Genomic DNA, 26595 nt, shown 5'->3' with positions numbered 1-26595 from the left:
GCTTTTTTTACAAATATATGAATTAAGAAAATCTAAGCCTATATCTTTGTTTGGATTTGATAAACTAACAGAAAAGATATGTGCTTCTACACGTAAGCCACACTGAGCATACATATCTATTATCTACTAAATAATTTTCAACAAAATGATATTTTCAAAATCAAAATGTGCAAGTGTAGGATGGTAGGACGTGAGAAGAACAAATTCATGAGGATATTCACAAACGTGGGCTCGAATCAGATGTTTTGTTTTGGAACACCACTCTTGACATGTACTCCAAATGCACTAGCTTATAGGAGGCTCTTAAGATTGCCACAATGCAATTAAGATTATCTCAAAGATTGAAAGGTAATACTCTGTGTTCATCAGTTCATACATGGGGTATGCTCATGTATGGATCAATGTGTGTAGGTGTGTCACTAAACATTTCTTTGCCCTTCTCAGATGCTCCTTTGTTGTAAGGACACTGTATTTAATACACATATCCACCAATATGTTGTCAAGTGACACCACTATTTCCGACCAACCCCACTTTGACAAAATAGAGGCAAGGACACTATATATATTCAAAACAATTGGTAATATCATGCGATTAGTGCATTCCAAGAGACAACATGCATACTTATGACACCCAAACTCTTCCCACCAAACTTACATACGAGCAACAAGAAAGTGGAGGCACATGTATATAATCATAAACAAGACAAAGTAAAAGCAACAAGACCAAGATTTCTTTACAAATTGAACAAAAATAAAGACATTATTTAAAGCATTCTCTCTCTCACACACAACGTTATATACAACAAAAGAAAATATTAAGTTCATGTTTTCCTTAGAACATATCATACAACACTAGAAGTAAAACTACTAAGGTGATCATCAAGTTGAGGAATGTCTAAGAGGAGGTGTGCTTTGATGTCCCAACTCCCCACATCCAACAAAGATATCAATGATCGTGTCATGCACATCTGTGGTGAAAGCACTAAGCAACCACCCATAAGAAATAACATTTAACCATTAAAACTCCTAAAATTTGGAACAAGATTGAGATACTTACTTGTAAAGATGTATAGATCGCTTTGCACCTCCCCATGTACATATACCAGCTACTTTTGTTCTCTCAGATGGACACCATTGGTTGGATTCCTCTATCAAATTGAATTTGGCATTAAATAGCATAGGTGAGATCAACTTATAAAATTTTATGGAGAAAGCAAAATAACAAAAGGAGAACATACCATAGAAGGATTTATAAATCTTATCCCTTTGAGAAGAGAGAATCAAACCTTCAAATTTCAAGGTATAACTAATTGGAAAGAATGGAACCTCAAGGACACATGGGCTTATATTAGTAACATCGAACCTTTGAGAGAGAAGTATGGAACTTTACTTCAACTAGCACAGATAGCTTTATTGCCCTGTTGTACTACTGCTAATTGTGAACATGGGTTTAGTATCATAAAGTCCAAATTAAGAAATTCTCTCACCACTATAAGTGCCTCTACTTTGTTGAGAGTTTCAATCGAAGGTCCCCCATTGGCCGAGTTTGACTTTGATGAAGCAATTACGTTTTCGCGTGATGATGTGAAGACTACAAGGCATATCTACAACTCCGAAGAGAATAAGTGAAAGGTAAAGTATATAAAGTTTTATTCGCTTCTTATGCTAAATTTATAAGTGTAAATTCGACATTTAACTTCATGATTGTTATGAATGTTAAGCATAGAATGTGTAATGAGAATCGAGGATCACAAAAGATGATGCAAGAAGTTCAATTTCATGAAACTATCGAAGATGGTGGGTATAATGAAAAGAGAAAATTCTTCTTTTGATATCATGCAAGGAGTTTCATCTTCATGGTAAAATTAATGATGGTTTCTATTATGAACAAAGCAAATTCCTCTTCCATTGTATAACCATGGAGTTGCTCTTAATGAGCAATGATTATGTTTTTTCCTCCAATTTGTCCTTTGATTCTGGCTCTAAATCTTACATATTTTTAGATATTTTGTTACATTTTTGAGAAGTAATTTGAAGGTTTTTCAAATGTTAAATGGCTCTACAAAGCCCTTTGCATACCTTCCACTTTGGTAAGAAAAAAACAAATTTAACTATATGTTAGTGACAAAACCTTCTCAATTAAAAATCAAAGGTTTCTCAAATGTTCTAGAAAACATTTATTTCGAGCACTGTTGTGAACCCCATTAGCTATCTAAGAATTTTAAAAAGGTGGGGACATGATTTGCAACTAGCAAAGTTATACACGTGCATATGGAATTCAAATTAACTTACAGGGTATAAGCAACTCGGCCTACTTTAGGTCCTAATCGGCATTTTTAAAAAACTATAAAAGAACCCAATTTTTTCTCTCAAGGCCCCCTAAACATTAGACTTGAAAAAATATTTATACAGTAATTGCTTGTGAAGATCCTAGATATAGATAGTGATGCAGAAAGATATACTGGTTTATAAAGTAGCTCAAACACATGAGAATTAAACTGCGTGCCTTTTCTCATTTGTTTTTTTAAGGTAAGTGGCACAAGTATGGGAGCTTACAAGTCACAAACACCACACAAGGGCCCATCACTTTTTTTTTCAACACAAACAAGGTAAAGGGGATTCACACATGGCACATTAAGAGTGGTGCCAACCCTTGTTTCTACCAATTGTCGCTTACATTGTTGTTAACACACAACTTAGACAATTGAGCTAGATGAAGCAAAAGGCCAACAACATGGCATCCTTCAACTCTATAATTACTTGAGAAAAAGCACACCTACACTGACCCATCGTGTAACTTTATCTGGATTCATGAATTAATCCCTGTTTTCTTCAATAAATTCAGAAGAGCATGTCTCTATGGAGTATGCACCAATATAAAAGTAGCATGCTCTTGCATGCATCTAATTGTGACCTCTGTGTACTGTCTTTTACCATCTCGATCCCGCGCACTACAATCATGGCATGTAACTATTGCAAACATTGAGGGGTTCAATAATACATCAACTGACTAGCAATTTTTTGTTCTCGAAGGGCTCCACAACCTCGACTTTCATCCGGCTCACATTTTTTGATACATTTGCTAAGCACAACCTGGTACTATCACCTTGCTCAAAGCTCAAGCCAATCAACATGACTGAGTTGCACTAAAGACGTTCATATCATGGTTAGAAGTGTATATATACCTACATGAATCCAAGAACATGTCCCAATTCACCTTTTAGGAACGTGCATGTTATATACTCATGGTAATCAATCCACAAGACTGTATAACTATCAACTCCATTATGCATAGTATGGACTAGATACTACATCCCCACGTACTTCATCAGTGCCCAATAGTGGGTGTAGAACTCTATATCAAGATATGCTCTCACACACGCACTCCACACACACACAAAGTATGGACAAGATACTACGGCATCCCCACTAATGCCATCAGTGCCCAATAGTGGGTGTAGAACTCTGTATCAAGATATGCTCTCACACGCACTCCACACACACACACACACACACACATAAGAGCATTATTCGCACAAAGCTCTTCGTACTAAGTTTCTGCCAAACCTCCGGAGATGCAAGGCAGACTCAGCCATAATGAAGCCTACACTAAGGAAAGTAGCAAATAGAAAGAATTAGTACACCAAATAAGTAGTTAATAGGACCAATGCACTGCTAAAGATAGAAAGAATTAGCACAATATCAAGTGGCCGTAACTCGGACGAAAACTTCACAATGTGAAATCTGCATGTCCACTAATACGGCTGAATTATATACCTAGATGAATCCAAGAACATGCCCGAATTCACCTTTTAGGAACGTGCACGTTATATACTCATGGTAGTCAATCCACAAGACTATAAAACTATCAACTCCATTATGCATAGTATGGACTAGATACTACGACATCCCCACTATCGTCATCAGTGCCCAATAGTGGGTCTAGAACTCTATATCAAGATATGCTCTCACACACACACTCTTAGAAGTGTACTTGAATACCTTAATGTTCTAGTCCCATGCATCAACAGAACGTGTGATCTGTGCCCAATCCATTCATTGCATATACTTGAAAGGGAGGAAGCACAAACAACAATTCGCATTTTGAAATTTTGCTTAGGTAGTGCATAGTAGACCAATGAATATTTACAAATACCCTTAGAAGTAAATTCTGATGTATCTTTCCATGCCCTTTGGCATGTAATGAGATCAAAATTCTCAATCCTTTAAATTATACTAAAGGTTCCACATGATCAGACACAACTTAATATGCGCTGCACATCAACAGCACCAAAGAATGATCAAAGGCTGTTTCTGCACAACCATCAACATGACCCTCCAGAAGATCCTGACAACAATATATTTCTCTTCCAGTTGCATTTACAAAGAACGCCCAACTTGTGTCCGTAGACTTGGAATACATCGGTCTTTTTCCTTTAGGCAAACATCTACTATCCTTTCTTATTACTTACCCTCTCTGGTGCAGGCAACCCAGTCTTCTGCTCATAGTTATTTTCCAGCTTCTGCAAGTTTAACACCACATGGTACAAGAAATGCAGACATCAAGGCCAAACCCATCAGAAAAACACCTTTCAATGCTTTCTACGTTGAATAGCCTTGACGCGAATAGTCCACAAAATACAGGCAGGCAGGTGGGCTCAACTGCCCCTCCATGAGCCCATTGTCAGATCATCTGACAGTAAGGACGTCTGCATATATAGTTGAACACCCTTAATTACATATGATCGAAACAAACAATTTTCACATCACATATACCTGCAGGGCTGGAATGATCATGTCAAGAACAGCCGGTGTCATTCGCTCAAAAAAAAGTATAGACTGCAAGAATTCAAAGTACGGTTAAGAGAAATTTGCATATAATCAACAACCTGAAGGAAAAAACTCTGAAAAGTCAAAAAATATTAGTTAGAAACAATGCCAAAGCTAAAAAACGCCTGCCCCCTTTTCATATCATGTGCAGCCAGGCTGACCAAATACATGCAGCCAGGCAGACAAAAACTCCATCAACAAGATATAGGTACTTCTTTAAGAATTTTGACATGGGAACCCATGAGAATCCCTCGCCTTTTCTATGTCCTCTCTCTTCTCGCTCCCAACATTCAGGCAATCTATACAGGTGATGGCCAGCATCAGGACTCAACATTCAGCTTTAGATCATGAAAAAGATATTAGAACTACGGTAAATTGACTTGGGCAAGAAGCCAAGCGACTTAGCAAGAATCTTGCATTGACTCGAGCCGATGCCCCAGCACAAAGTACACTGTCATACATGCCCATGTGCAAGCTTTTGTGGGTGTGCATGTGCATCTGTCCTAGAAAGCTTTAGAAGAAAAAAAATTGTGGTGAATTTACAATTTCAGCCATCGAAGAGAAACCAGAAGAAAAAAAGAAAAACAAAAGGAGGAAAGAAGGAAAGAAGAAATAAACATTCGAAAGAGGAGAGGGGAAGAAGACAAAGGAGGGAGAGAGAAAGAAAGAAAGTTATATTAAACGTCTCCTGAAGACCCAATGGTTTATGAGACCAAATTGATACAATGGTATCCATGGTATGTCTCATCATGGAAAAGCAAAACAAAACAAGTACAAATAACATAGCTCTCTGAAAGTAGAGGCTGATACAATGATCATCATGGGGAAGTATAAGCACTAGTACAAGAGACTCTCATCATGGAGTACATTAGGATATGAAGCATGTGGGGCGCATCCTCCTCCTCGAGAGGGCACATCCTCCTCCTCGAGTCAAGTATGTCAAGTACATCAAGGAGTGCAAGCCCCATTCCGAAGTAACTCCTCGGGACGGAGTGGAGCTCACAGTATCCTCTGTGGTAGACCCGCGGGGTCCACTATGCCGATATCCTCTCCCAAAGCCAGGAAGAAACTGGTGATGGTCGGCTAGCAAGGAAGAAGGGGTGGTGGTTGTGGCCGACACTCTCTTAGGGCCCACCATTTTTTACCATTGCTGTTTTGACCTTTTTTTTTTAATGGCTGTTTTTGACTGTTATGGGGCTTGCATCCTTTGGGCCTTGGCCTTGGGTGGGTGCCTTGGACTCTTTGGTCTCCCTTTAAAAAGCTCTCCTCCAACCTTCTCTCCATCACAAGTTTCAAGCTCTCAAGCTCAAGCTATCAAAGCTCTACCTTTCATTGCTCTCAAGCACTCCTTTCTTGGGCCTTGGCACTTGCAAGGTGCCCAACTCCAAGTCTCCAAGCATTTCTCTCTCTCTTACCAATGTGAGTATTTTTCTCTTACCTGCATACTGAATTTCCACTACCTTCTCCAACATGGAGTGCTTTCCGGATACAAGAACTAGGGGTGAGAAGGAGAGGAAATACAGCACTGTATGGGTGAATACACAGAAAATTAGCGACCCCCATGCTAAAACATGCATGACAGCCATGAAAGAGATATGCAAACTGCAAGATACAGATAAAGAAAGCCTGCAAAAGAAGCTTGGAGAAGGTTTGGACGAACTCTTACAGGGGCTGCAAACCTCTATGCAAGAGGAGATAGACAGGTGGAAGGAAGAGATGCAAGGCCACATGGTGAGCCAACTCAACAAGGTGCGAGAGGAAATGGTTCAGATGCTGGAAGATAAAACCAGCCATCAAGCCTCCCTGATCTTGGATTTAGAGGCTCAAGTAGCCATACTTAAAGAGGAAAACAACCTCTTGAGGGCACACACCCAATATGAAGAAGGCAAAATTCAGCCATCCCTCAATGAGGAGCTGAATACAAGTAGGGAGCAAGTGCAGACCCTCCAAGCCCAAGAGGAGAAGAAGGCCAATGAAGCAGATACATGGACTGAAGTGATCAAGAGACGCAGCAACAAGTCGCAGAAGCGGGCAATTGGATTGAGGTTGCCAAGAGGCGACGAAACCCACGATCGATCCCGAATATCATTCACGGCACGCTTGAAGAAGAGAAGAGAAGGAAAATCCGGGCACTCAATGTGAGACTGGTGGGATGGAAGGAATGGGTCTCGCCGAAGGAAGCTGCCATAGCTCTATGCATGAAGATGGAGATTCCCGACACTCCCTTTGTCGAGGCATGGAGGGTGGGGAAAGACACCACAAAGGAGTGCGCAGTCATCCTCAAGTTTGAGGGGGTAGAGGCAAGGCAGGCATTCCTTGCCAAAAGACGGGCATTAAAAGGGGAAAAGACTTACCTTGAGGATGACCTTACGCCAGCCCAGGTAGCAAACAGGACGAAGTGCATGCCTCGCATGCTGGAAACGCATAAGGCAGGAAAGTGGGCAATGTACAGAGAAGGGAGGGTGATTATCATCGAGCGGCACTCTCCATGACAGTGTGCAACCTATGGGACCAAACTAGAGATTGCAGTCTGGAACTCCAATGGCGCTCTACAAATAGATGCAGGTCTATTCAAAGCAACATTTAGAGGGTGTGACAAGGTCCTTTATACAAAGAAACACCAGTGCCAGGGGAGCTCTTTACTTGAGGTGCAGGGATATACATGGGAGTGTCCGCCGCCCACAGCCACGCACAGTAGGCCGCGTTAGAGGTTCAGGAGGAGTGGTCACATTATACAGAGAGAGACTGCAGCACGTTATACAAGTGGTCAGACAGGATGAGGATGCACAGTTCATGTGGGTGAAGATCAGGAGCCAGAGATATCTACCTTGTAGTGTGCTACTTTGCACCATCCACATCCAAATATGCCACCCGTGGGGAGTCTCCATACCTGCCACTCTATGAGGACATTTGAAGTTCTCCAATCTAGGGGATATCCACTTTGCTGGAGACTCCAATGCTTGCACCACGAGTGCAGAGGTACCTTTCTTTGAGACAAAGGATCCCATGTACCAAGAGATCGACACTATGGGCACAATCTCGAGCGGACATCACTGAACATGAAAGCCCGTACAGACTATGGGGAGTACCTCCTAGCGCTTGGAGGAGCTCATGGATTAGCCATTTATAATGGCCTCTCGCCTGGTGGCCTGGCTCACCCCATTGATGTTGCAGCTGATCATGCATACTTAGCTTTCTCCCTCACATGCCAACACACCATCTAGCCACTGGACTTACCACACCACCGCCACCCGAGAATCGAGATACCACTTCGCCAAGGATACCTCTTCCGTCTACTCTGACCACATTTTCCACACCCTCTTCGACCTCAACCCAAACATCCCACTTGATGAGCTTTACCACACAGCTTGCAGCCACCCTTCACACATCTGCTGTAGCCGCTTTCCCTCACAACAGACCCACCCCTGGACCACCTGGAGGGACTGTTCCACAAAACAGTTGGTATGATGAGTGCCGCGAAACTTGTGCCTGCCTGCAGCGGCGGGGGAGGTCACTCTGGGCTCCACCACTCACTAGCAAGCACAACACATCATCCGCTGTCTCGTATGGAGGAAGAAGCAAGGGAGGAAGATGAGAGCCTACCTAGCTCACCTCGGGCAGGAGTTGTACCAGTTGTTTCTAGGATAGGACTATAAGGAGGCCTGGAGGCTCTTCTAGGATCGTTGCCCACCAACCCCGATCACCTCACCCAATATATGGCATGCATACGCCACCTCCCTTTACCATGTCCCCGGACAACACCCACCCCCCACCCCCCCCCCCTCCCCCCCAGCATGGTGAGAGATGCTATTGACAGGATGCAAAATGGGAGAGCACAGGATCATGATGGGCTGATTGCCGAGCACTTTTCACATGTGAGGGATCATAGTTGTTTGCGGAACGTGTATTGCACCAACGGCACGTAAAGTACGGGACGGGATGAAACGATCCAACCGAAACGAATACGGGAAGGGTTTTCTTTTTCGAATCGCGTTTTGCTGCAACCGTACAAAACAAAATGGTACGTTTCGTACCGTACGATATGGTACGTGAGTGAAACGGGCTTGGAAAAAAAAAAGTTCAAGTCCCGCATTTCTGACCATTTTTTCCGCCTGCTTTTTCCCGTTTTTGTAGCCATTCCGGGCGTGGGTGGCTCGGCCTTAGGCTCCCTTGTATAAGCTCTCTCTCTCTCTCTCTCTCTCTCTTTCTTTTCTTTTCCGATAGTGTATCAGATGTCACATGGTTGTAACTTTGGTCTCATAGGTCACTTTGGCCTTTTGAAGACGTTAATATAACATTTCATTTCTCTCTCATGCTCTCGAGTCTCTCTCAAGCTCTCTCTCTCTCTCAACATCCGAGTCACACGGATACCAGAGAGCACTACCTCCACGCCCGAGTCACAGGGGTACCAAGCTAGGACTAAAGGAGGATGAGCCGCTCCCATTCACTAGAGTATGGAGGACAACCCCAAAGGACTCCACCAAAGGCAAGGCCTTAGTGCTACAGTTCCCGGACGCAGGAGCCTCTTATGATCCGTATGAAATAACTATAACATCAAGCACCGCGGATACTAGCACGAATGAAATTGTCATTGAAGTTGTGGAGGAGTCAATTCCACTTGAGAAGGAGATTTGTTCAATACAAAACACATCTAAGAGAGCAATGCTGATTGTGGTATTGGATTTAAATGCATTTCTCTTGAAGCGTTGCTTCCAGCCATGTTCTCTACACCAATCCATTATGTATGCTCCAAATAGATACCTTATACTTCGTCCAGGCCCGTCCTCCCACACCTATTGCCGATCCTCAGACCTGGCAGACATATGCAGAGAGACTTTATGATGTGCCTGCACAACCCCCTATACCACAGCCCACAGAGCCATGCTCCACAGCCTCCACCTTCTTCACCCCACCTATGGTTAGGAGGGCCATATGCCGACTCCAACATGGACGGGCGACAGATCATACAGGATTACAGGGAGAGCATCTCATCTATGCTATTGATACATTGGCACCATTTCTTGCTCATCTCTTCAACAGAGCTCTGTCAGAGGGGTTTCCGGCTGAGTGGACGATGCACACTATTGTGCCGATCCATAAAGCGGGAGATGTACAAGACCCCGGGAACTACAGGACCATCATGATTGGCCATATATTGGCCAAACTATACGGGACAGTTTTGGAGGCAGAGCTAAGCACTCATGCAGAGGTTGGGGAATTGAGAGCAGCAAGCCAGGCAGGCTTCCGTCGAGCCTTCTCGACCATCGCCCACATTTTTACATTGAGGTGCCTGATTGATAAAGCCAAGGCACGGAGGCAACGGCTCTATTGTTGCTTTGTGGATTTCCGCAAGGCATTTGATACTGTGCCTAGAGAGCGCCTCTTTCGGCGACTACAGACACTAGGCATACCTTCAGACATGATGTGGGACATATACAGGCTATATGAGCAGGTCTTTGGGAGAGTCCGATGCCCAGGAGGCTTGTCCGACAAAGTTGCTAGCACCATTGGTGTGAAGCAGGGGTGCCCGCTCTCCCCCACGCTCTTTGGGCTCTATATTGATGAGGTGGTGGATTACATCACACAGGGAGGAGGCTCTGGGGTTGAGCTATCATGTATTACTGTCCATGTTATGCTTTATGCTGATGACATCGTCTTGGTATCCGACACGCAGGTTGGGCTTCCAAGACACCTTGTGGCTCTTGATGACTTCTGCGCACAGCAGGGGCTCACAGTGAACCTTGGGAAAACCAAGGTTATGATTTTCCACACTTCACCCGCAATCAGGAGCCACACTACTCTCACATTAGCAGGAGGGTGGGTCGAGGTGGTGAGCTCTTATGTTTACCTTGGCATCACATTTACTAGCTTAGCTGGACGCTTCTCCATGGCTCAGGCAGTCCGAGACAGAGTGACCCGGGGGTATGCAGCTCTTGCTGGCCTTGAGCGTCAATGTCATCAGGCACATTTTCAGGAACCCCGCACGAAGGGGTGGCTCTTTGATACATTAGTGACACCAGCCTTGATGTATGCAACAGCGGTTTGGGCACCAAGGCTTGCAGTCTCCACATGGGTACAGCTGGAGAGACCACAGATCTTGATGCTCTCGAGGATGATACGCAGCAAACCATCCGTCCCGCACGACATTGTTCGAGCCGAGTTTGCTGCACCACCTATGGCACTGGAGGCATTGTTCCAGACGATCTCCTTTATATACAGGATGAGAGAGATGCCCACAGAGAGATTATCCCGCCGAGCTTTTGAGGCATCCAGACAGCTGGCCGAGGCTGGACACACTAGATCTTGGTATGCACAGATGCTACAGTGGTTCTCACATCATGGGATAGACATTGAGCGGTTGCCACCTTTTCAGTATAATCAGTCTGCTCCACGGGGTTACCTCTCTCTCAATGAGAGGAACACAGTGATGAGACAGGACATATGGCAGCACTACATACAGGAGACATGGACAGCACCAGAGAGCCCACTACCACCGAAGATGCTGTATTACAGAGACCACTTTATGAGCATCTTAGGGGATGGGTTTATACATCGACTGTGGTACATGGATGTATACATGCCACACAGCTCTCGCGTTGCTATTGGACAGCTACGAGTCTCATCACATCAGCTAGAGATAGAGGCTGGGAGAGCGGCACGGGTTCCCAGAGCTGAGCGGATATGCAGATTGTGCCGCGAGGAGGTGGAGACTGAGGATCACTTTGTATGTAGATGTAGAGCGCACCAGGGGGTCAGAAATAGATATGCAGTATTGTTTGAGGAGCACTCTTCACTACATCAGTTGATGGAGGCCTCGGACCAGCGACGACAGCTTGGCAGACTACTACTAGAGCTTCATAGTTCTCGAGAGACTCCTCCATACACCCGCTCCCACTAGGGGTGGCAGATAGTCCCAGCTCACAGATTTCTTCCAGAGAGCTATGCCAGTGTCAGCTGATGTACCACGTGGGGTGACCACACAGAGAGCAGAGGAATTGAGAGCCAGGAGGAGACCTAGACAGACTGGACATAGAGCACCCTGACTCCGTCACTGAGAGATAGTAGCTATCCGAATGAGACACCAGATGGAGACACAGGAGAGGCTAGCTCGCTTTCATTCAGACTCAGGGTACATGTTCACGCCATTCACAGCCTCAGCATCGGCGATGTATGATATCTTATATCCCTCTTATGGCACTGGATGGAGTTAGACATAGATCTGCATAGCATGCTTGTACTACCCCTTCAGCATATAGAGATGCATCTTGCCTTAGCACTCCATCCACATCCCCACCCCCCCTTATATTGTTTGTATATGGGCTCCACCGATCCATGATGATTCTTTTCTTCCGATGACTGGAAGAACACAGTTGTATTATTTTTTGTCTCATAGGCCGACTTTGGCCTCTCGTAGACGTTAATATATCTTTCTTCTTTCTCCCTCAAGGCTCAAGGCTCAAGCTCTCTCTCTCTCTCGTCGGACGGACACCCTCTAAGGGTTTTTGTTTACCTTCCAGTTCCAGTTTCATTTTCTAGGTGCCAGTAGTATCATCTTTATTTTTCATTTTCTGGTTTTTTATCCAGACATTGTATCAGATCCACCATGATGTAACTTTTTAGTCTCATAGGTCATTATGGCCTTTTGAAGCATTAATATAACATTTCATTTCATTTCATTTCTCTCTCTCTCTCTCTCTCTCTCTCCCCGCTGCTCCCTGTTCGCCGCCCTCTCCTCTGTTCGCTATTGTCGCCGCCGCCTTCTCCTTGGGCCGCCCCTGCTCACCGCCGCCTTCTCCCCGCTGCTCTCTGTTCGCTGCTTCTCTCTCTTGACATCCCTCGCCTACCCTCCTCGCCCTCGCCACTGTCCTCTCTGTTCGCCACTGGCGGCCAGTACTGCTGGCAATATGCTGGCCCGCATCCCTCCCCGCTAGGGTCTGCGCCGCCCACCCACGCACCCTTCCACCCATCAACCCACCCTTGCTCAGGCCCCCAAGGCAGCAACATAACTCTCTCTCTCTTCTCAATCTAGAGGAATGGCCCTGAGTCTCCAAGAGAAACTCGAGGCCCTCGAGACGGCAATGAAGGCACTAATCAAGGAGAATAAGAAGACATCTGATTCCAACCTCAATGAGGTGGAGAACAAACTACACCGGCACATCATGGCCCTCGAAGCACGGGTCACGGGCCTTGAACAAGAGAACACAGCACTCAAGGAGGAGGAGAGTGCATTGAAAGTGGAACTGGTAGCCGTCAAGAACACCGAGAAGGAAGAAGGGGAGATCAATGATAACACTCTCACGGCCATCAAAGAAGAGATCTCCAAGGAGATCACAAAGGACATGGAGGGAAAACTCGAAGCCAAGCAATCAGGATGGGTTGAGGTGGCGAAGAAGAACATCCGCAAAGAAGTAAGGGAGGAGACTCAAAGGGAAGAACATCAAATCATTCACACCACCATTGAGGAGGAGAAGATGAGGCATGCCCGCCGCCTCAACATTCGAGTCACAGGTATAGCCGAGACACCCAACTCCACTCCCGAGAAAGATGGACAGCTTCTATGCATGAAGCTAGGCTACAGGGAAGAGGACCCTCTCCCCTTCACCAAAGCATGGAGAGCCGGGAAAGACTCAACACGCAAGTGAGCCCTCATCCTACAGTTTGCAGGATAGACGGAGAGGGTCACCTTCATGAGGAAGAGGGTCATACTACGAGGCTTAGAGGGAGCTCCTATTTTCTTGGATGATGATCTCACGAGGATGCAGCTAGAGCATAGGAGAGCTTGCATGCCACGAGTCTTACACGCGAGGAGAGAAGGCAAGAAGGCCTTCTATCGAGATGGTCGGGTCATCATTGATGGCCGGCCCATGGATTAGCGGTTTGGGGCCTATGGGACACAGACCAGGCCACTGACAGAGATACACATGGCAGTATGGAACTATAATGGTTCACTATGGGTGCAGCCCGGACGACTGGAGCATGTTATGGTGGGGAGAGAGATCATACTTCTGACAGAGACACATCAGAGCCCAGAGAGAGGGCTACCTCGAGTAGAGGGATTCCAGTGGGAGCCAGCATACAGGAGGACCACACGCCAGGGTACCTCGAGAGGGTCGGGGGGAGTAGCAATTCTATTCAGACGGGAGCTACAGGGGAGACTGAGAGTGGTAGCAAAGGATCCAGAGGCCAGATACATGTGGATCAGCTTACAGCTCTCACAGGACAGGGTTATATACGTAGTCCTATGTTACTTTCCTCCATCAGGATCCTCCTATGTCATTACAAAGGACATGCCACAGGAGGAGGAGACAGGAGCCTCGCCATACACTTGTCTGTCAGAGGAGATTATGCATTATTCTACACTAGGGGAAGTATTTCTTACGGGTGACTTCAATGCCCACACACAGAGCAGACAGTGTGAGGTGTATGACTATGATAACATGGAGATCCTCCACCCTGTGGATCCAGAGGAGATAGGGGCTAGTCGGGCATCAGAGGACACTGGACCAGACAGAGGACATTATGGGGACCACTTACTAGAGTTGGGAGCCAGGCATCGTCTCGTTATTTATAACGGGATGCTACAGTGGCCGGGATCAGGAGGGTTGACATGCTTCTCACATGGGGGTCATACACGGACCGGAGGCACGGTGGTGGACTACATTATGGGATCTTTGGAGGCATCACAGCTTTTCACCTCATTCTCCATCCCACCTCGTCCTATTGGGGCAGATCATACATACTTGGCATTTTCACTAGCCGGATCACCAGTATCACCAGCCCCCCACATACAGACGCCACACACTACCATCTACTTCACACATGACATGGCAGACATATACACTGGCAGAGTAGAGGATGGGCTCCTACTCATGGATCCCCTAGCACCTATGGATACCATTACAGCCCAGCTGGCATCACTTCTACACACGGCTGCATTACAGAGCTTCCCACATCGTGTCCACTCAGGAGAGCCTGCGAGATCTGGGACTATGCCCTAGAACAGATGGTATGATGACGAGTGCAGAGCCCTATACTCATGGCTCCCCATACAAAGAGCCTTGGGAGCCATCACAGAGCATGAGTTGAGGAGAGAGATGAGGAGACTTACTCGCCGCAAAAGGCGGGCCTTCGCAGGGATACAGGAGCTAGAGATCTTTCATTTCTTCATGAGTAGAGATAGCCCTATCTCATGGCGGCACTTCAGAGAGCCCCGGACACCGACACCCATTGCAGACCCACAGGCATGGCACACATGCAGAGGGCCTATACCACGCCCCACAGCAGCCACCTATACCTCAGCCACACGAGCCTTGACCTACCACAGCTAGCTTCTTTACCCACTCGATGGTAAAGGAAGCTATCCGCCGCCTACAGCATGGACGAGCCGCCGACCATATGGGCCTACAGGGTGAGCATCTCATATATGCAGTAGATTCTTTGGCTCCTTTTCTTGCACACCTGTTTAACAGGGCACTAGCAGAGGGTTTGCCTGCGGAGTGGACGATGCACACCATTGTGCCGATCCACAAAACAGGGGATATGCTCGATCCAAGAAACTACAGGACGGTTATGGTTGGCCACGTGTTGGCCAAACTCTATGGTGCAGTGTTGGAGCAAGAGCTTAGCTTATATGCTGAGCGAGCAAGTTTACACTCATCAGGGCAGGCAGGCTTCAGGAGAGCTTTCTCTACCACTGACCATGTATTCACTTTGAGATGTATGATTGATCAGGCCTAAGTGAGGAAGAGAAAGCTCTATTGCTCCTTTGTGGATTTCCGCAAGGTATTTGACAAAGTACCACGAGAGAGGCTCTTTCAGCACCTGCAATCTCTTGGCATACCAGCAGATATGGGGCATCTATGCATTATATGAGCAGGTTTTTGGGCGAGTCAGATGCCCAGGAGGTATGTCCGAGACTATTGCTAGCACCATTGGTGTGAAGCAAGGATGCCCACTTTCCCCCACGCTATTTGGGTTATACATTGATGAGGTAGCTGACTTCATTACACGGGGAGGCGGAGATGGAGTTGATCTAGCAAGTACCTCAGTACATATTATGCTTTATGCTTTATGCTGATGATATTGTATTAGTGTCTGAGTCTCCAAGAGGTCTACAGCAGCATCTACATGCACTTGATGATTTCTGCACACAGAGGGGTCTTACTGTGAACCTTGGGAAAACCAAGGTTATGGTCTTTCATACATCGAGACAGGGTAGGAGTCAGCTGACATTCACTCTCGCAGGACGCCAGGTGGAGGTGGTGACATCATACGTGTACCGAGGGGTTACCTTCTCTGCAACAACCACGCGCTTCACCATGGGTTCAGCAGCCAAAGCCAGATTGACACGGGGATATGTAGCATTGGCTATTATGCTAGAGAGACAGTGCCACCAGGCGCATTTTCAGGAGCCCCGGACGAAAGGGTGGCTATTTGACACATTAGTCACACCGGCACTGATGTATGGAGCAGCGGTATGGGCGCCAAGACTTGCTACCCATTGGTGGACACACATAGAGAGACCACAGGCCCTCATGATGGCACGCATGATACGCAGCAAACCGTCAGTACCTCATGACATTATCCGAGCAGAGTTTGCTGCGCCTCCTATGATGGTAGAGGCCATATTCCAGACTATATGCTTGCTAAACAGATTCAGAGAGATGCAACAGGACAGATTGTCATACAGAGCTTTTGAGGTATCTAGACAGCTGGCTGAGGCAAGAGACAGAGGATCATGGTATGCACAGGTCACACATTGGTTCTCACAGCATGGCCTAGACATGGATCATCTACCACCATTCCAGTATGACAAGGATGCACCACATATCCGTCTCTCTCATAGTGAGAGGAACAGAGTATTGAGACAGGAAGTAATGTAGCTCTATACACGAGAGACATGGATATCACCTACACAGCCTCTTCCACCGAAGATGCTATACTACAGAGATCACTTCATGAGTATCACTGATGATGGATTTATAAAGAGGCCTAGATACATGGAGGGCTTTTTACCACACGGCTCCCGAGTAGCTATTGGTCAGCTTAGAGTCTCATCACATCGATTGGAGATCGAGACTGGCAGAGCAGCACGGATCCCCCGAGAGGAGAGGGTATGCAGATTGTGCAGAGAGGAGGTGGAGAGTGAGGAGCATTATGTATGCAGATGCAGAGCATATACAGCCATCAGAGAGCGATATCCCATTTTATTCAGAGAGCCACATTCCCTACGCCAGATCTTTGAGGCAGCAGACCAGTGCATACTGGGGAGATTCATTCAAGACATACAGCGTCACAGAGAGACATCATTACAAGCTCAGATAGCTCCAGAGGGAGGATGACAGACACAGATTACTACATTTTTTCAGAGATCCACCCCACTCCCAGCCCCTACACAACAAGGAATTACTCTCCAGAGAGCAGAGACACTTAGAGCCCGCAGGAGACAGAGGACACCTGGCTTTCGGACACCACGCCTATACCAGAGAGAGATGACAGAGATCAGAGCTCAGTTTCACAGAGGGTGCGGAGCGACTGGCTCACTTCAGAGCAGACCCAGGCATGTTCTTCAGGGAGCTGTGGACACCCCCTTCATTGATGTATACCATTCTCTACCCCCAGTATGGTATAGGATGGAGCTAGCTAGGGTGCATATCATGATTGTATACTCCATGCATATAGCTTTGCATTCTCCTAGTAGTAGAGCTCCATCACCTCCCCCACTCATTGTACTTATTGCACACCCAGATTCAGCTTTTTTTAGTTCACTACTTTTTCATTTTGTTGGGATGACAGAGGATACCCCACACAGGTACACTGATTTGTCTCATAGGCCGAGTTCGGTCTTTTGGAAGACATTAATAAAATCTCTCTCTCTCTCTCTCTCTCTCTCTCTCTCTCTCTCTCATGAAAGGAGGAGGCTTTGTTTACAGCTTTTGTACTTACTTCGTGGGGGTCCCATGGGCCGTTTTTCAGCCTCCCGAGGACGATAATATATTCTTCTTCTTCTTCTTCTCCTCAGGCTGGACTGCTGTTCGCTGGTTCGCTGTTCTCTCTCTCGCTGGTTCGCTGGTTCGCAGGCTGGTTCGCTGGTTCGCTGTTCGTGTTGTTGCTTGTTTCTCGCCCTCGCCCTCGCCCTCGCCCTCGCCCTCGCCCTCCCCTCTCGCCCACCCTTCCACCATTCGCCCTCCCCCACCTCCCTTGCCCTCGCCCTCCCCTTCGCCTACCCTCCTCGCACTCCCCTCTCGCCCACCCTCCACTCTCGCCCAGCCCCTCCCTCACCCTTGTCTACTCTCCGCCCCTCCCCTCCCACCCACCCACCCGCCAAGCACTCCTGCCTCGCCTGCGTGCCTGCGCTCTCTCGCGCTACCTGCCCTTCGCCCCCCCCGCCCCCCCCACATTGCCTGCCCCTCGCTCTCTCTGCCCTCCCCCCGTCTCTCTCCTGCGCATCTCTCCCTCCCCTCCCTCCCACCTGTGCGCCCTCTTGCCCGCATGCACCCCGCCCTTTGTCCCCTCCATCTCTCTCTCTCTCTCCTGAAGGTCAGCACCATGTTGAGACCAACCCTGGTCTGCTGAAGTAACAGTCACAGCCCACAAGGATTAACGACAGAAGAAACGTCACAGAGGCATGTATGGAAAAGCTCGAAAAGATACTGAAGGATTTGAAGAAAACCACGGACAGCAACCTCAACACTATCCAGAAGAGCCTCCTCGATCGCATTGCTAAGCTGGAGACCGAGGCAGAAACATGGAAGAAAGAAAAGGAAACAATGCAGGAGGAGATTGCCCAACTTAAAGGCGAAGTAGCTTCATTGCGTGAACGCCCAGAAGAAGGGGAAATCCTCGAGGCAGACAAAGAAGCCATGAAGGAGGAGCTCACCCAGACGATTACCAAAACCCTGGAGGGCAAGATGGAAGCAGTAAGAGAAGGATGGGTGGAAGTGGTCAAAAAAAACATTAAGAAAGAAGTACAAGAGGACACGCACATGAAGATGAGGAGAATCCGTCGCCTGAACATACGCGTGACAGGTATTCCAGAGACAGAGGGGTGCACCCCTGAGGCGGACGGCCGAAACTTATACATAAAATTAGGCCATGCGGAGGATGCACCACTTCCATTCACCAAGATATGGAGGACAGCCCCACCCCAGGACCCCACCCAAAGTAAAGTCCTAGTGCTACAGTTCGCAGACGAAGTGAGCAGGCAAACCTTCATGAGACAGAGAGTTATTCTGAGAAACCTACCAGGGGACCCCATCTACTTTGATGATGACCTAACTTGGATGCAGAGACAACATAGGAAATCATGCATGCCACAAATTAAAGCAGCACGTGCTGAAGGGAAAAAGGCACATTACAGAGACGGCCATGTATACATAGAGGGCAAGATGGTGGCATAGCGCCATATGGCCTATGGGACACAGGAAATTATCAAGAAGCACAAGGAGATATATGCAGCAGTTTGGAACTGCAATGGGGCTCTATGGACACATCCAGGCAGACTAGAGGAGGTTATGGAGAACCGGGACATCATGTTTCTGACAGAGACACATGAAAGACCAGAGAGAGGCCTACCACGGGTAGCAAGGCACCAGTCGGAATCAGTGTATAGACAAGGGATGCGACAGGGCACTTCCAGAGGCTCAGGTGGGATCGCTATACTATTCAGACGAGCACTACACCAACGTATCAGGGTGGTGTCGAGAGACCCAGAGGCACGCTACATGTGGATTAGCCTACAGCTCTCAGAGGTGAGAACAGTTTACTTGGCAATATGCTACTTCCCGCCGAAGGGGTCGAGATTCAACACAGGTCACATGGAGGACCAGATTGGAGGAGAGGAGAGGAGAGAGGGGCCCTTCCTAGTGAGTCTCCATACGCCACTCTATCCGCAGATATCCTACACTATTCGACCATGGGGGAGGTTCTCCTGATGGGGGACTTCAATGCACGCACACAGAATCGACAGTGTGAATCATTCGACTTCACAGATCCCCTCATCCTACAGGCACTAGACGATGTAGATGCAGGGACCACGAGGATGTCAGAGGACAGTGGGCCAGACAGTACAGGTTATGGGCAACACCTTCTGGACCTGGGAGCTAGACACCATCTCGTTATTTATAACGGGATGTCACAATGGCCAGAATCGGGAAGACTCACATGTTTCCCATCATCAGGAGGCAGCAGCACTGTGGACTACATATTGGGCTCGCGGGAGAGCACAGACCTAATAGACTCTTTCACTATCCCTACATGCCCCATTGGTGCGGACCCTTACAGTATGACCTAGCTGCACCACACAGACACCTCTCTCAGACAGAGAGGAACAGAGTCATGAGACATGACATTTGGCAGGGCCACATACAGGAGACTTGGCTATCTCCCAGTCAGCCACTCCCGACGAAGATGCTCTACTACAGAGACCACTTCTTGAGCACCTCCACAGACGGCTTCATCCAGCGACCACGATACTTGGTGGTCCACTTATCACATGGAGCCAGAGTAGCCATTGGGCGACTAAGGGTCTCATCACACCAACTAGAGATCGAGACTGGGAGAGCAGCATGCATCCCTCGAGCAGAGCGCATTTGCAGATTATGCCAGACGGGGGTAGAGACAGAGGAGCATTTTGTTTGCCAGTGTGGTGCTTTGCAAGAGATCAGGGCATGCTATCCTGAGGTTTTTAGAGGGACCACATCACTTAGACAGATCTGGGAGAGATCGGACCAGAGACAGCTAGGCAGACTACTACTAGCACTACAGAGACACAGGGAGATCTTACTTCAGACACCCGCACATCATAGCGGAGGAAGACAGTCCCAGTTGACTGAGTTCTTCCAGAGATTGGCACCAGTAGCCCAGCCACATACATTGGGAGTGACATCTCAGCGAGTGGAGGAGATTCGAGCTAGGCGACCGCCGACGACCCAGACTAGCCGGCTACCACACACCACGGCTACACCACAGAGAGATCGCGGCCATCCGGTCTCGACACCAGCAGGAGGTCGAGGAGCAGCTGGCACATTTTCGCTTTGATCCAAGACGCATGTTCCAGACATTTACGGCATCCTCAGTTCGGATGTATGACATATTGTACCCAGACTATGGGACTGGATGGAGTTGGGAGTAGATAACATATCATACTTGCATCACCCCTTTAGCATATAGAGATGCATTAGTAGCCCTAGTACTCCATCCACACCCTCTCGTTTGTACACCACCATTGAGTCCCCTATGGTCGTGTTGTCATACTTGTACATTTTATTCTCACTCCACATTTTCCTCTTGATGACTGGAGGAACATGATTGTACTACTTGTTTGTCTCATAGGCCAATTTTGGCCTTTTGCAGACGTTAATATATCTTTCTTTCTTTCTTTCTTTCTCTCTCTCTAGAACTGCAATGGAGCACTTTGGACACATCCTGGGAGGATGGAGGAAGTCATGGAGGGACGGGACATCATACTACTTATAAAGACGCACCAGAGCCCAAAGAGGGGGCTACCCAAAGTAAAGGACTATCAGTGGGAGTTTACATAAAGGGGACCACACGGCAGAGCACATCGAGAGGATCTGGAGGTATAGCGGTACTCTTCAAGCAAGAGTATTCTGTTTTATTTTCCATTCCATGATGAGATATGCCATGGACATTATTGTACCACTTTGGTCTCATAGGCCCATTGGGTCTTTAGTAGACGCTTAATCTCTCTCTCTCTCTCTCTCTCTCTCTCTCTCTCTCTCTCTCAGCTTCCACATTTACATATGGGCAGGAGATTGTGGAGTATACAGATGCATATACATATCTTGGGGTAGTATTCAGTGGGCCAGTGTTTTCGATGAGGAGAGCAGCAGAGACTAGATTGACTAGAGCACATGCAGCCCTGGGTGGTTTGGAGAGGATGTGTTCGCAGGTTCAGTTTCAGGAACCTCGAACGAAACTCTGGCTTTTTGACACTCTAGTGACATCAGCTATGCTTTATGGAGTGCAGATATGGGGACCTTCAGTGGGCCATCACAGCGCAGGCGGGTGGAGAGGTATGGAGAGGCCTTTGGTATCTATGATTGCTAGGCTTATTAGAGCCAAGGCTGTGGTACCTCATGAGATTATTCAAGCAGAGCTGGCGGCTGCCCCTCTGGTGATTGAGGCTCTTACGAGATCAGTCTCCTACATACATGGCTTGTGGGATCTCCCCCGAGATAGATATGCACGCCTCGCCCTGGAGTCCTCCCGACAGTTAGCTTTACAGGGAGACACGGCTTGTTGGTATGGACAGATGACATCTTGGTTCCAGGCACATGGTTTTAGCATGGACAGATTGCCTCCCTTCCAGTATTCTCTGGAGGCACCCTCTCTCACTCTTACACGGACAGAGATTACCAGACTCATCCGTCAGGATTTAGTTCAGCTGGACATTAGGAGGACATGGATACAGCCGACTGAGGAGCTGGGCACGAAGATGGCTTTCTACAGAGAGCATTTTCTTCAGCTCACAGCAGATGGTTTTGTGATCAGACCCAGTTACATGGATGTACACTTGTCTCATGCAGTACGATGTGCTATTGGTCAGATTCGCACATCCTCACACCAGCTTGAGATTGAGATTGGCCGATATAGAGGTATACCAGCTGAGGCCAGGATATGCCGAGTATGCCATGGGGAGCCAGAGACAGAGCTGCATTATATATGCCATTGTACTGCATACTATGAGATACGTGGTCGTTTCCACTGTTTATTCAGAGAGGGTTTTGGACCACTTTCCAGAGTCATGGGGTACCAGGACCAGAGGTGTTTGGGATTGTTCTTGCTTGAGCTGCGGAGACATAGAGATAGCCTGCTTAGGCGCACAGAGAGCCAGACTCAGAGGCACATTACAGACTTCTTTAGTCCAGCCATCACTGCGCCAGATGGACCACAGCAGCAGCAGGACATGGATACCGCCCACACCAGGGGTACACTGATTGATCGTGCGATTGAGCTTGGGTGGTCCAGACGCCCACGACTACGGAGGAGGGCATCCCAGCATAGACGGAGGTTGCAGCGGCAGATTCGGATTATTCTTGCGAGGCATGCGGGACACCCAGTCAGGGTGCTGACCACAGAGGATATTGAGGAGATCCGCCAGTGTCCGATGCGGCACATATTATGAGATGGAGGTACCTCCATAGTGTACCTTCCAGTTCCAGTTTTATTTTCTAGGTGCCAGTAGTATCATCTTTATTTTTCATTTTCTGGGTTTTTTTATCCAGACATTGTATCAGATCCACCATGATGTAACTTTTGGTCTCATAGGTCATTATGGCCTTTTGAAGACGTTAATATAACATTTCATTTCATTTCATTTCTCTGACACTTGACAGAGCCACTGAGTTCTGCAAAGCTCGACGCCCCAGACCCCATGGCCCTCGCCCACGGCCACACCACCACAGGAGGATCCAAGCCATCATCTCCACACCACCACAGGAGGATCCAAGCCACTAGGGGTGGGAGACAGTCCCAGCTCACAGATTTCTTCCAGAGAGCTATGCCAGTGCCAGCTGATGTACCACGTGGGGTGACCACACAGAGAGCAGAGGAATTGAGAGCCAGGAGGAGACATAGTCAGACTGGACATAGAGCACCCCGACTCCGTCACCGAGAGATAGCAGCTATCCGAATGAGACACCAGATGGAGACACAGGAGAGGCTAGCTCGCTTTCATTCAGACTCAGGGTACATGTTCACGCCATTCACAGCCTCAGCATCGGTGATGTATGATATCTTATATCCCTCTTATGACACTGGATGGAGCTAGACATAGATCTGCATAGCATGCTTGTACTACCCCTTCAGCATATAGAGATGCATCTTGCCTTAGCACTCCATCCACATCCCCACCCCCCCTTATATTGTTTGTATATGGGCTCCACCGATCCATGATGATTCACAGTTGTATCCAAACACATGCACACTTTTTCTTTTCTTCCTTTTCTTCCGATGACCGGAAGAACACAGTTGTATTATTTTTTGGCCTCTCGTAGACGTTAATATATCTTTCTTTCTTCTTTCTTTCTTTTTCTCTCTCTCTCTCTCTCTCTCTCTCGGTGTGATGCTTGACAGAGCCACTGAGTTATGCAAAGCTCGACGCCCCAGACCCCGTGGCCCTCGCCTACGGCCACGCCACCATAGGAGGATCCGAGCCATCATCTCTCATCATCACAGGACCTTCTTGTGCCAGCTCAGTTTTACCACCTTCAACACCATGTCACAGCGGCCCATGAGGGATGTATTAGGGTGATATGAGAGCTCTCTGCTCATGTACCTAGATTAGATTTTATAGTTCTAGATTTTTGTTATCTTTCTTTATTACTATTTTGTACCTAGGATGATGTGCCTCATGGATATGATGTAACCGTATGGTCTCATAGGTCATTTTGGCCTTATGGTCTCGCAGGACGCCAAGTGGAGGTGGTGACATCATACGTGTACCTAGGGGTTACCTTCTCTGCAGCAGCCACGCGCTTCACCATGGGTTCCGCAGCCAGAGCCAGATTGACACGGGGATATGCAGCATTGAATATGCTAGAGAGACAGTGCCACCAGGCACATTTTCAGGAACCCCGGACGAAAGGGTGGCTATTTGACACATTAGTCACACCGGCACTGATGTATGGAGCAGCGGTATGGGCGCCAGGACTTGCTACCCATTGGTGGACACAGATAGAGAGACCACAGGCCCTCATGATGGCACGCATGATACACAGCAAACCGTCAGTACCTCATGACATTATCCGAGCAGAGTTTGCTGCGCCTCCTATGATGGTAGAGGCCATATTCTAGACTATATGCCTGCTAGACAGATTCAGAGAGATGCCACAGGATAGATTGTCATATAGAGCTTTTGAGGCATCTAGACAGCTGGCTGAGGCAGGAGACAGAGGATCATGGTATGCACAGGTCACACATTGGTTCTCACAGCATGGCCTAGACATGGATCATCTACCACCATTCCAGTATGGCAGGGATGCACCACATATCCGTCTCTCTCACAGTGAGAGGAACAAAGTATTGAGACAGTACCTATGGCAGCTCTATACACGAGAGACATGGATATCACCTACACAGTCTCTTCCACCGAAGATGCTATACTATAGAGATCACTTCATGAGTATCACTGATGATGGATTTATAGAGAGGCCTAGATACATGGAGGGCTTTTTACCACACGGCTCCCGAGTAGCTATTGGTGAGCTTAGAGTCTCATCGCATCGATTGGAGATCGAGACTGGCAGAGCAGCACAGATCCCCCGAGAGGAGAGGGTATGCAGATTGTGCAGAGAGGAGGTGGAGAGTGAGGAGCATTATGTATGCAGATGCAGAGCATATACAGCCATCAAAGAGAGATATCTCATTTTATTCAGAGAGCCACATTCCCTACGCCAGATCTTTGAGGCACAGACCAGCGCATACTAGGGAGATTCATTCTAGACATACAACGTCACAGAGAGACATCATTACAGGCTCAGACAGCTCCACAGGGGGGACGACAGACACAGATTACTACATTTTTTCAGAGATCCACCCCACTCCCAGCCCCTACACAGCAGGGAATTACTCTCCAGAGAGCAGAGACACTCAGAGCCCGCAGGAGACAGAGGACACCTGGCTTTCGGACACCACGCCTATACCAGAGAGAGATGACAGAGATCAGAGCTCAGTTTCACAGAGAGGGTGCGGAGCGACTGGCTCGCTTCAGAGCAGACCCAAGCATGTTCTTTAGGGAGCTGTGGACACCCCCTTCATTGATGTATACCATTCTATACCCCCAGAATGGTACAAGATGGAGCTAGCTAGGTTGCATATCATGATTGTATACTCCATGCATATAGCTTTGCATTCTCCTAGTAGTAGAGCTCCATCACCTCCCCCACTCATTGTACTTATTGCACACCCAAATTCAGCTTTTTTAGTTCAGTACTTTTTCATTTTGTTGGGATGACAGAGGATACCCCACACAGGTACACTGATTTGTCTCATAGGCCGAGTTCGGTCTTTTGGAAGACGTTAATAAAATCTTTCTTTCTTTCTTTCTCTCTCTCCACGAGCTGCTCCATACCTACATCGCCCGAGAGGAGTTACCTTGGACCGAGCCTCCACACTCCGGCCATCGGCCACAATCACCTCATCAACTCTAGATCCAAGACATGCTCTACTGCCATCAAGCTACCTTTCCACATGACATAGCTGAGGGAGACCTCTCGGCCATACTCATTAGCCCCATGCTTTATATTTTGGAGAGTGGTATACCCACTACTCGAAGCTAATGCTGCTCTCATGTTTCTATGTTCTTAGTATTCCATGATGAGTTTCCATGGAGAGTTTTGTAAGATAGCTATGTTTATGTTTTCTTTCTGTTTTATCTTCCATTCCATGATGAGATATGCCAGACATTATTGTATCACCTTAGTCTCATAGGCCCATTGGGTCTTTAGTAGACGTTCAATATATCTTTCTTTCTTTCTTTCTTTCTTCCAAACGATATCTTTCATTCAAAGAGTTAGCCATGGACCCAGTCCGACTTCCCCGCCGCACACTAGAGGCAGCATAGAGGATGGTCACCCAGGGCTGAGAGTGCTCATGGTATGCAGCAGTCCTACACTGGTTTTCAGAGCATGGACTGGACATTCACAGACTCCCTCCTTTTCAGTACGATGAGGCCTCCCCATACTTCAGACTCTCTCATGCTGAGAGGAACCGGGTTTTGAGATATGATCTGTTGCAGTTGCA

At 47.5% G+C, this 26595-nt stretch overlaps 1 protein-coding gene across 1 annotated transcript in view; it reads right to left on the bottom strand.

The window, feature by feature from the left end:
* Positions 1–4102: 4102 nt before the first annotated feature.
* PDF1B (peptide deformylase 1B) overlaps positions 4103–26595 on the bottom strand; it is a 67754-nt gene continuing 45261 nt past the window's right edge. The window contains exons 5-6 of the mRNA XM_086782906.1: positions 4777–4839; positions 4103–4523 (exon numbers count right to left, since the gene is read on the bottom strand). Of these exons, the coding sequence (XP_086639032.1) occupies positions 4452–4523; positions 4777–4839 (135 nt within the window). The 3' untranslated portion in view covers positions 4103–4451. The remainder of the gene's footprint in view (positions 4524–4776; positions 4840–26595) is intronic.

The sequence above is a fragment of the Cibotium barometz genome, chromosome 45 (assembly GCF_041138505.1).
Source record: "Cibotium barometz isolate CiBa-2024 chromosome 45, ASM4113850v1, whole genome shotgun sequence".
NCBI classification, from domain to species: Eukaryota; Viridiplantae; Streptophyta; class Polypodiopsida; order Cyatheales; family Cibotiaceae; genus Cibotium; species Cibotium barometz.
The sequence above is the reverse complement of the archived record's forward strand: the minus strand, read 5'-3'. Positions and strand labels throughout refer to the sequence as shown.